General features: G+C 31.7%; 1 protein-coding gene across 2 annotated transcripts in view; it reads left to right on the plus strand.

Moving 5' to 3' along the window:
- The window catches only part of Klp54D (Kinesin-like protein at 54D), an 81,662-nt gene extending 69,671 nt beyond the window's left edge, over nt 1-11,991 (plus strand). For both annotated transcript variants that reach the window (XM_090165069.1, XM_090165070.1), the window contains 3 exons: nt 4,248-4,550; nt 8,722-9,035; nt 11,570-11,991. In XM_090165069.1, the coding sequence (XP_090021195.1) occupies nt 4,248-4,550; nt 8,722-9,035; nt 11,570-11,622 (670 nt within the window). In that variant the 3' untranslated portion in view covers nt 11,623-11,991. The remainder of the gene's footprint in view (nt 1-4,247; nt 4,551-8,721; nt 9,036-11,569) is intronic.
- Nucleotides 11,992-12,918: the final 927 nt, after the last annotated feature.

Consider the following 12,918-nt stretch of genomic DNA (forward strand, 5'->3'; position numbering starts at 1 on the left):
ATAATTCCCTATTAACTGATAAATAATTCCTTATTAACTGATAAATAATTATTTTTAACTGATAAATAATTCTTTATTAACTGAGAAATAATTCCCTATTAACTGATAAGTAATTTCTTATCAACTGATAAATAATTCTTTATTAACTGAGAAATAATTCCCTATTAACTGATAATTAATTTCTTATCAACTGATAAATAATTCCTTATTAACTGAGAAATAATTCCCTATTAACTGATAAATAATTCCTTATTAACTGATAAATAATTATTTTTAACTGATAAATAATTCTTTATTAATTGAGAAATAATTCCCTATTAACTGATAAGTAATTCCTTATTAACTGATAAATAAATCCTTATTAACTGATAAATAATTCCTTATTAACTGATAAATAATTATTTTTAACTGATAAATAATTCTTTATTAACTGATAAATAATTCCTTATTAACTGATAATTAATTTCTTATCAACTGATAAATAATTCCTTATTAACTGAGAAATAATTCCCTATTAACTGATAAGTAATTCCTTATTAACTGAGAAATAATTCCCTATTAACTGATAGGTAATTCCTTATTAACTGAGAAATAATTCCTTATTAACTGATAAATAACTCCTTATTAACTGAGAAATAATTCCTTATTAACTGATAATTAATTTCTTATTAACTGAGAAATAATTCCCTATTAACTGATAAGTAATTCCTTATTAACTGAGAAATAATTCCTTATTAACTGATAATTAATTTCTTATCAACTGATAAATAATTCCTTATTAACTGAGAAATAATTCCCTATTAACTGATAAATAATTCCTTATTAACTGATAAATAATTCTTTTTAACTGATAAATAATTCTTTATTAACTGAGAAATAATTCCTTATTAACTGATAAATAACTCCTTATTAACTGAGAAATAATTCCTTATTAACTGATAATTAATTTCTTATCAACTGATAAATAATTCCTTATTAACTGAGAAATAATTCCCTATTAACTGATAAATAATTCCTTATTAACTGATAAATAATTATTTTTAACTGATAAATAATTCTTTATTAACTGAGAAATAATTCCCTATTAACTGATAAGTAATTTCTTATCAACTGATAAATTATTCCTTATTAACTGAGAAATTATTCCTTATTAACTGATAAATAATTATTTTTAACTGATAAATAATTCTTTATTAACTGAGAAATAATTCCCTATTAACTGATAATTAATTTCTTATCAACTGATAAATAATTCCTTATTAACTGAGAAATAATTCCCTATTAACTGATAAATAATTTCTTATTAACTGATAAATAATTATTTTTAACTGATAAATAATTATTTTTAACTGATAAATAATTCTTTATTAATTGAGAAATAATTCCCTATTAACTGATAAGTAATTCCTTATTAACTGATAAATAAATCCTTATTAACTGATAATTAATTTCTTATCAACTGATAAATAATTCCTTATTAACTGATAAATAATTCCTTATTAACTGATAAATAATTATTTTTAACTGATAAATAATTCTTTATTAACTGATAAATAATTCCTTATTAACTGATAAATAACTCCTTATTAACTGAGAAATAATTCCTTATTAACTGATAATTAATTTCTTATCAACTGATAAATAATTCCTTATTAACTGAGAAATAATTCCTTATTAACTGAGAAATAATTCCCTATTAACTGATAAGTAATTCCTTATTAACTGAGAAATAATTCCTTATTAACTGATAAATAATTCTTTTTAATTGATAAATAATTCTTTTTAACTGATAAATAACTCTTTATTAACTGAGAAATAATTCCCTATTAACTGATAAGTAATTCCTTATTAACTGATAAATAATTCCTTATTAACTGATAATTAATTTCTTATCAACTGATAAATAATTCCTTATTAACTGAGAAATAATTCCCTATTGACTGATAAATAATTCCTTATTAACTGATAAATAATTCTTTTTAACTGATAAATAATTCTTTATTAACTGATAAATAATTCCTCATTAACTGAGAAATAATTCCTTATTAACTGATAAATAACTCCTTATTAACTGAGAAATAATTCCTTATTAACTGATAATTAATTTCTTATCAACTGATAAATAATTCCTTATTAACTGATAATTAATTTCTTATCAACTGATAAATAATTCCTTATTAACTGAGAAATAATTCCCTATTAACTGATAAGTAATTCCTTATTAACTGAGAAATAATTCCTTATTAACTGATAAATAACTCCTTATTAACTGAGAAATAATTCCTTATTAACTGATAATTAATTTCTTATCAACTGATAAATAATTCCTTATTAACTGAGAAATTATTCCTTATTAACTGATAAATAATTCTTTTTAACTGATAAATAATTCTTTATTAACTGAGAAATAATTCCCTATTAACTGATAATTAATTTCTTATTAACTGAGAAATAATTCCTTATTAACTGATAAATAATTTCTTATCAACTGATAAATAATTCCTTATTAACTGAGAAATAATTCCCTATTAACTGATAAATAATTCCTTATTAACTGATAAATAATTATTTTTAACTGATAAATAATTCTTTATTAACTGAGAAATAATTCCCTATTAACTGATAAGTAATTTCTTATCAACTGATAAATAATTCTTTATTAACTGAGAAATAATTCCCTATTAACTGATAATTAATTTCTTATCAACTGATAAATAATTCCTTATTAACTGAGAAATAATTCCCTATTAACTGATAAATAATTCCTTATTAACTGATAAATAATTATTTTTAACTGATAAATAATTCTTTATTAATTGAGAAATAATTCCCTATTAACTGATAAGTAATTCCTTATTAACTGATAAATAAATCCTTATTAACTGATAAATAATTCCTTATTAACTGATAAATAATTATTTTTAACTGATAAATAATTCTTTATTAACTGATAAATAATTCCTTATTAACTGATAATTAATTTCTTATCAACTGATAAATAATTCCTTATTAACTGAGAAATAATTCCCTATTAACTGATAAGTAATTCCTTATTAACTGAGAAATAATTCCCTATTAACTGATAGGTAATTCCTTATTAACTGAGAAATAATTCCTTATTAACTGATAAATAACTCCTTATTAACTGAGAAATAATTCCTTATTAACTGATAATTAATTTCTTATTAACTGAGAAATAATTCCCTATTAACTGATAAGTAATTCCTTATTAACTGAGAAATAATTCCTTATTAACTGATAATTAATTTCTTATCAACTGATAAATAATTCCTTATTAACTGAGAAATAATTCCCTATTAACTGATAAATAATTCCTTATTAACTGATAAATAATTCTTTTTAACTGATAAATAATTCTTTATTAACTGAGAAATAATTCCTTATTAACTGATAAATAACTCCTTATTAACTGATAAATAATTCCTTATTAACTGATAATTAATTTTTATCAACTGATAAATAATTCCTTATTAACTGAGAAATAACTCCTTATTAACTGAGAAATAATTCCTTATTAACTGATAATTAATTTCTTATCAACTGAGAAATAACTCCTTATTAACTGAGAAATAATTCCTTATTAACTGATAATTAATTTCTTATCAACTGATAAATAATTCGTTATTAACTGAGAAATAATTCCTTATTAACTGATAATTAATTTCTTATTAACTGAGAAATAATTCCCTATTAACTGATAAGTAATTCCTTATTAACTGAGAAATAATTCCTTATTAACTGATAATTAATTTCTTATCAACTGATAAATAATTCCCTATTAACTGATAAATAATTCCTTATTAACTGATAAATAATTCTTTTTAACTGATAAATAATTCTTTATTAACTGAGAAATAATTCCTTATTAACTGATAAATAACTCCTTATTAACTGAGAAATAATTCCTTATTAACTGATAATTAATTTCTTATCAACTGATAAATAATTCCTTATTAACTGAGAAATAATTCCCTATTAACTGATAGGTAATTCCCTATTAACTGATAGGTAATTCCTTATTAACTGATAAATAATTCCTTATTAACTGAGAAATAATTCCCTATTAACTGAGAAATAATTCCTTATTAACTGATAAATAATCTTATTAACTGATAAATAATTCCTTATTAACTGATAAATAATTCCTTATTAACTGATTATGAATTCCAAATGAACTGGTTACCAATTCCTAATAAATTATTAACCTACATGATGATTTAAACCAGGGCGTCGGGGCATTCACCAAGTCAGTTGCAATATTTGAGAGAGTCTCCGTCTTTGCGGTATCTGAACAACGTGTCGCCCGTATCTTTGAGTGAAAGTTTGTCAACGTTGTCCAGCCCTTCTACGCCGCCCAATTTGAACGGCTTCACGAAGGTGGCGCCCCCTACGTTCAAAGAAGTCGAGAATAAAGGGTCCGGTTTCACGGGAGTGAGGCCCGAATTGAAACCATTGAACAGTTCGACAGCTCGAAGACCGTTCCAAAGAACAGCCATTATTTCTCCTGAAAAACGCCGGTTTAATAGAAGGTAGGTCTACCGGTGAACAGTTTTAGCAGCCCTACGAAAATGTATCAACGCGGTCCAAAAGTGTATTAACTCTTTACTAAAAGCAGCTGTCGGCTCTATCATTGCCACCTGTATTATGATAAGGCCATTGTGATAAGAGATGGCAATGAATCTATCCGATTCTTCGAAAAAACGACTGAACTGGAGATCGTGGTGACATTCAAAATAGCGAAATAATAACGTTGTCAGAGAGCCATTGTAGAGTATTATAATTACACAACTTATACTCTACTTAGTGGACTTAAACATAAATTTTATATCCCATATAAAATAAACTGTTAAAAATTGCTATAATTTAAGTTATTGTCAAATTTACCAATGAGAAAATCAGCGTGAGGGATACTTTTATGTCCCGCCTTTTGGGTCAACACGTAGCTTAAGCATCTTATTTTTATGTCGACGCTAGCGACACCTGTTGAAAAACGAGCTAGTACACGTCGAGCTGACACTTACTTAGCCTTGGCTGATCATTGCTAATGCTAAAGCGTTTTTTCTTAGCAGTTAGGCTTTAATTAATTTTATTTAAAACCTTAAATATTTAAGCACTAGAAATGAATAATACAATATTACAATTTTGTGACCATTTACAAATTATATTGTCTTAAAAAAGCCTAAAAAGTATGGAACTATTTTTTTCAAATGAATCCCGTAGTGGCGGTAAGGTGGCGCAAGGCTACCGTGATTGACGAAATTTGGGGTTTTAACAGGGTTGGACATGAGGATATTATTTTAGTAGTCAGCCTGACTAGTGAGCCTCCTATCTTAATTTACTTTAGTAGTCATTGACTAGTGGGGGTAAAAATGGGGGTATAAAACAAGAAGGACAGCCAACATTTTGCTTTACCCGTCAGAATTAAAATAGGAATTTATTATCACTCGAGTTACATGACTTTGGCGGATCACAATATTTTAAATAAAATGGGATTGATGAATGATGAATTTATAATACGCCATATTTGCCATTATTTATGAATATTTAGGTAAAATTTTCACAAGTCAATTTGACTAGTGAGCCCCCAGATTTCGATTAATTTTAGTAGTCAAATGCCGTGACTAGTGCCTTATGTCCAACCCTGGTTTTATATATCGGAGTTTCATCCCCTCTAAGGCGGTCCATGCTTTAACCTAGGAGCAACAAACACAGCACCCCACACAAGAAGAACGCAACCCGTCAAAAGTTGTGCATTTTCTTGTGTACATTTTATATTGGTTAGACGCTTTAGCGCCTGCTGCCGTAGGAAGGGGAAAATTCGGAAATTGTCTTCCCCCCGCCCGTACAACGTTCAGCCTTAAGGCTCGTCCAATCAAATTTGTACACAACACTGCGTTAGCGTGTTTAAAGGCTAGCTGCCTTCTCCTAGCTTTAACCGAACGCACCCAGTCATTTTATCTCTAGTTCCGTTGTCCTATACACTCTTTGTAGAGACTTAAAACAAATATTGTCAATCACCCCTAGCTTCTGTTACACCTGGTGTCAGAAATTTAAAAATCGTTTACTCCCCATGAGAGAAAACGATGTTATGACGCTAGAGAAGCAAGTATACACAAATCCCTTTCCAATCGACCTACTTCTGATTTCGCATTTCGGTAAAGAAGGACACGCGACGATAAAACTCGTGTTTGAACTGATAAGGGTAATTATTTCTGAAATCATCAGACTTTGCTGCATGATAGTAACAGATTTTAACCAAACTTTTTTTGAGCGTTCATCTACCTCTACAATGAAGATTTTCGAAGTTTACCGGAAATATTTCAAAAATTTTAAAAGTGTTTTTTTTTATATTACTTCAAAAAAATTGCAATAAATAATTGGTCAAAAATTATAACAATTTAATATTATTTTTATATAGAAATAATGCTTAGACCAAAACGATATTTTACAAGAACGTTTCTGTGTATAAGATGATGCACTGAAAAAAGTCTTCTTGATATTGGAGGTGTGCCGCCTAGTGAGTAAAATATTAAGTGTCACCCCACGTTTTGGCTCGTATATCACAATTTATAGCAGATACAATGAAATAGATTTCAAATTCTGTTTCAGCGTACGGTTTTACCTTAGGATACCCTTTTTTATGTTTTCCCAACCTTTAGCGAACGCGATATTAAAATTAATGTCAATAACATACACCAAAATTAAGCCAAAAAACTCAAATTTCAGAAAATCATAACTTTTAAAATTTTTTAAATATTTCCGGTAAACTTCGGAAATCTTCATTGTAGAGGTAGATGAACGCTCAAAAAAGTTTGGTTAAAATCTGTTACCATCATGCAGCAAAGTCTGATGATTTCAGAAATAATTACCCATAAGCTAGGTGTTTTAATTTCGGTTTTGATCGGTACAAATAAAATGAAATATTTTGAAGAGACGATAACAGGTTAAATAAACTGAAATATGTTGATATATTTTAAGCGTTAAAATATGAAGGTTTAGTTATAAAAGCTTAAGTAAGTTTTAAATATTTTAATTTTGAAAAGCTATTCAGATAGAATTTAGCGTATGTCTGATTGGGGTAGGTACATTAGTTCGAATTTCAATCGTCCGAACGGTGGAACAAATGTTCGAATTTCATTCGTCCGAACCGCCGAAATAACAAATGTTTCAATTGTTCGAATTGGACAACTTGTTTGTTTCATTCGTCCGAATCGGTAGCATCACTTGTCCGAATTCTGTCGCTAAATTAGTATTTCTTATTGCTGTTTTTTTTGGTCCGGATTTTTTTAGTGCAAGAATTAAAAATAAAAAACTACATTGTAAATATCGTTGTTTGTTAGTAAGTGGGAATTGCGTTGAATGTTGTGGATATTTTAGGTTAGGTTAGGTTCACGTTAATGTTACTATTTTCTTATATTAACAATATTTAAAAAGAAACAACCAATTCCTAATGTTAGAAAAAACGGACAAATGAAATTCACCAGTAAAGTTAACATAAATTGAACGACTAAATCAGCAATAAAAGTTGTGATAAATTTTTCGGGCAAATGAAATACGTTTTCGGACATACGATCCTGTTTTCCGGCATTCGGACAAATGATCATTCGGACATTTGTACCACCGTTGACCGTGGAAAAACATGGGGTTTCTAGGTTTTTACTGTACGTGAAACCAATACCTCGACCAATACACACAAATCCCTTGGATTGTGTGTAAAAAAGAGACAAAAAAAGCGTGAAGTTCCGAAGGTCGCGCCAGTCGCGACACGGGTAACGGGGCAGTAGGCAGAAGCGGTCCAAATTATAGCGACAGTTTTTGTCTGGGCGCGTTGGCAAAAACTGTGACTGGCAGAATCTCAATATCTGATAACCTAGTTCACCACGGAATCACAGAAACTGTAAGAACGTATAAAGTGTATCCAAACAAACCAAAACATATCTTTTAATTATATTGGTTGCGTTCGGTAACCCTCAACGACGTATCTGAAAAATTATTTTCGTTGAGACCGATGCTAGGATCTTGTTCAACACTTTTTACGCTTGTTGTAAATTTTTTTAAATATATATATTGTTGAGCTCAGAGCTGAGCTTTTTAAGAGTTACTTAACGCAGCCATAGATGATAGATGTTACTATAAGTGTATAATATTTTTACAGATGTGTGACATTTCCATATTATTCACATGCAAAAGTTTTACTGAGAGCTATTCACAAGACAGACTACATTACGGGTTTCGTCGCCCTTTTGCGTCCGCTTGATAACGCGTCACACGTAGCCTTTGACAGCGCCTCGCTAGGGGGGGATTTTCTTCTTGTGATGACGTCACTCCATTACTAGCTCTCAGTAAAATATTCCCCAAAGTGACAAACTTATGGAACAATATTATAGAATTATGATGTAACTTACATTTTAATAAATTTTTTAGCATCGTTTGCTTATATTTTGATTCGTCTGTAGCAGACGCTAGATCATAGTCGCTACCTCGGTGAAGCTAGCGCCGTTACGCCACCTAGACTCGTTTCGGTCGCGAATAGAATACGGGTTGTCCTTTTTGACTAAAATTTCTTCTAAAAACTTCCTGATGATCGCGTTTGTAAATTTTCGTGAGATGCTAAAACTGTAAAATATTTCTATATTTCGTATAGGTTTTTTTAACACGAATATTAATTATGGTAATTACGTTTAATTAATCAAACTAAAGTTTAAACGACATTCCCTCCAAAGTGGAAGCCGATCCCGATACGGGGCCAGCGAGGACACTGGCCCTGGGTCCAAATCAGTCCGCCCCGGCGGCGCCCCAGCACTCCAAGATAGGGCTCATGCCTCAGGGCGCTTTAAGCCGAAGTTCCCTGAGGAGAACCAGCTCGTGGGGCAGTGGAATTCCCCTCTCGCTAGAGAGGCTGCAAGCCAGGGCCAAATCAAACGCGCGAGGGAACGCGTCTTCCACGCAGAGCCATCTACCGCCGTTACAGAACAAAAGAAGCAATAGTAATCATAGAATACCTATAATTAAAGGTAAGAGTCGAATGAAACAATGGGGATCTGAGAAAAAACTTTGGCCGTTAGTGGCGTAACAGAGCAGGAGGCCCTCTAAGCAGACGCTGCCGCAATATTCCATTTACCTTTAGCAAATGGTGATCTCGACCTTCAAAAAAGTCCATCTTTAGGATCTCAAACTTGGTCACCCCTTGGTTGTCTCGACGACGCGTCTATATAAAAAAAACCAAGACAAATAATATATACATACAAAAGTGGATATAAAACAGAAAGTCTGGGAGGAAAAGGGTTCGTTAGCTTTCTCAGTGGTTTCCTTCAAAAATGAGGAGCTGTTTCCCCTATACAATGATTGAGCCAATCAGGAACGACTCTGTTACGTTTGGCCTATGTCTCATGACGTCACGGTCAGAGGAAATAGTTCAGATGGGCGATGCTAGCTAACCTAGCGGTAAAACCAAGAAGCATTCCTTGGTAAAATTCCCGAAGACGTTGTCACATTGGTTAATTTATTCCTTTTTCAAAAATTTTGCCTCTGTTAAGTTCAGCGTGGCTCAAACTCGTAAGAAATATACACCAGAAGAGTTAGCTTTAAAGCCGAAATATAAATTTAGTCAGTGTAATTTATTTATAAAAGATTTGTATTCAATTGGTACTATACAAACCAGTGAAGATTTAAACCAAGGCTTAACTAAAATTCCAGTAGATAGGGATGTACAGACAAATTTTAGTATAGTAACATGGATTAAATAACCCTATAAGGTTATTTAATCAATGATAGTAATAACCAAGGTAATAATGCAGAATCGCAAACTGAGATTTTGGGTTCAATTGTATCTCAAGAAAAGGGGGATGAAATTAATTATTTAACAACTAATACACTGTTGAAGAAATAAAAAGTGGATAACTGTACCCTGATTAAATTACTAACTTCAGTTGATAATGTCCCATGTCGCCTGTCGTGTATAATATTTTATATTGAAACTTTTCTCAATCACCGCTGGGACTTTTCGAATTATAGTTAAAAATGTTTCTTTAAATTTTAATCATTTTTCACAACTGAAGTAGTTTCTTTAATTGTTTTCCCTGGATTATTTCTACCAGATGAGAGGCGAAACTGATCCGATAACCATTTTTGTAACTGTTGACACATACGGCATTAGGGAATCATGTGCAATAAATAAACCTTCGTTGTTAATTCCCCTCAAAACTACAGGGATTTTATTGAGGTTTTTTGCCAAGCTATCCAATGTACTACATTGGAGAGTTCATTTGCATATATTGGGTCATAAATTATAACTGGGTCAATTCCTTCTTCATTAAGTACTAAATTGTATACCCAATTATTCCATGCGTACAGAAAGCCACTATCCCCCTCTTTCTTCAGAGTAATGCGAATGTAACAACTCGTGTTGAGAATACATATCTTCTAGTAGTTCTTTTAAAATTCCATTGTTTTTAAATTCGTTAAACACTTTAAGCCGCACACCCCATTCAAACAAAACAAAAATGTTTTTATCAATTATCTACCTAAGCCTTGCCAAACATGTGAATTTTCACAAAGAGCAGACGCACCAAATCCAGCCCAAAGACTATATAATCAGGTGGATAAGGAACTGAAGAAGAACTATAATATATCAGCCGATTTACGCAGGTACATGCGAGTAAAGCGCCATTTGTAATGCTCCGCCAAAGGGGGTAGGCACAAACTAGGGGCAGCTTGGGGGATCCTCATTTTTGATGGAACAGGGCTACCGGGTCCTCCCAGACTTTCTGTTTTATATCCACTTTTGATACATATAGTGTAAATAGACGCTTCAATAAATCATCCTCTCAAGAAATCGCCAAGAAGTTATATTTCCGAGAGCCATGCAGGAACTGCAAGTCACTGTTTATATAGTGCTTGTCAAAATAATGGAAGTTTTCCACCTTTACGGCAGCAACTAGCGTTCCCCATGGCGTTCCTTTTAACCAGGTAGCTTTTTTGACATATTAAGTCTTGGCAAAAACACGACGTTCTGTTTACATGTGAAAAGTTTCTATTATTTCCACAAGCACTATATAAACAATACCTTGCGGCTCCTGGCTCTCGGAAAAATCACTTCTGGGCGACTTACTGGGAGGATGATTTATTTAAGCGCCTATTGTTTGCCCATTGACCCAGAATGTGCTTATTTCCGATGCCAGTACAGCACAAGAGCCTTGGCCAATCTCTGCACAGACCTATCAAGGATGAAGAATCCTTGGTCCTATTTTCCATTCCTGGGATGTATAAAATCTTTGAACCATGGAGAAATAATGACTGCAGGAGTAGAGAACCGTAGGGGTGGAGAGTGTGTTTTCATAAGTTGCTCAATGCAATGGAGATAACTCAACGGCTCTTCAGCCAGTTATGAAACCGAACTTCCCAACCCACCGCTACTCCTGTAGGCTTTATTTATCCAATTTCAAGCGAGCTTAGAGGATCTCTAGCTCGGTCACGCCACTAGCGGCGATAGTTTCTTCGTTGATCCTAATTAGCGGGTAAACAATAAAAAGTATTTGTTTTTATCCAGGAAACTCATTAGAATCTTCTATAATAATATTGGATGATGAGAAAAACACTTAACGAACATTTATAATTTAATTAATATTTAACTACCAATATCGGTAACTACTTGAGGTCAATCATATGGAAGGTAGTTGGCCGTTAAGTTTCCGTCCAAGGAGCTGTTTTATACGATTTGATATTTTTATTACACATCCTCATTTGGTTATTTTCAATATTTTCTAAAGCATTTGTTTTTCTAAGAGATAACACAAAATATTAGGTTCAAAGTAATATAAAAAGAAAACTATAGAGCCAGAATTTATAGATATGTTGGAAAGTTAGAAAATGGTTGTTTGTCCAGTCACTCCATAGACAGCTGCCAGCAAGCCATGTGAGAACAGAGTATAGCCCTATAACCTTAGGGATATATACTGTCTATGGTATAACTTTGCATCTTCATCCGTCCAAAATTAATAATTTGAATTGGGTTTAATCTAACAAGGACCCTATTCAATAGATCTCTTAGCTCTTACAGCTCTTCCAAGTTCCAGTTTCTCAAGTAATTTATTTTAATTAATAAATAATAGAAAGCGGTAAAATAGTTTTCAAGGTCAAAGGGGATACCATACGGGTGGATAAAAGAAAAGGTATTTTTGATAAAAAGAGTTTGAATTGTTATAAGACTGATTCCTTACGAAAGCGCAAGAATTGTTACCAGATGTTATAATGATCGATTGTAGTCGAGTTGAGATTGAATTTACTAAAACTTAAAATGTGCAAATCATGTTAATTATATGGCTCTATTTTCTTGAATTGTGAATCTTTGAATGTAGATATAACCGAAATTGTAAATAAAAGATGTTTTAAAGACTTCTTTTCTATGAATCATTGTTATGAAATGATTATGGCGTAGAATAAAATTAAAACAAAAACGTCAGGCTGTTTTCGAAACTGGGCTGCTCAACTCGGTCACGGCCAACTTTGATTTCTCGCGCATCTCTCGCGCTACAGCGGCCATCTCATTCGTTGACGTTTCTGTGTTAACCTATGAGCAAAAGATGTGTATGACGTCAGCGCCCCTAGCGGATTATTATTTTTAGTATAGTTTTTACATTGAAGACAATATAACCACCGAGCGTGGCGCTGAACTCCTACACATTATAGTACAGTTTATAGGGGGAAAATCCTTGCTCGCGGAATTTCGACGAATGTGTTGGCCGTAGTAGCGCGAACAGCGCGTGATCAAAGTTGGCCGTGACTCGGTGAATCACTAGGCGTTAGCGTTGCCAGACATTAAGATAATTATGGTAGACGTCGATAATTTCAAGGCAATTTTCTAAATATGGCAATAGTTACAAAAAACGTTCAGCCAGA

The sequence above is a fragment of the Leiobunum rupestre genome, chromosome 2 (genome assembly GCF_980474605.1).
Source record: "Leiobunum rupestre chromosome 2, qqLeiRupe1.1.hap1, whole genome shotgun sequence".
Lineage (NCBI taxonomy): Eukaryota > Metazoa > Arthropoda > Arachnida > Opiliones > Sclerosomatidae > Leiobunum > Leiobunum rupestre.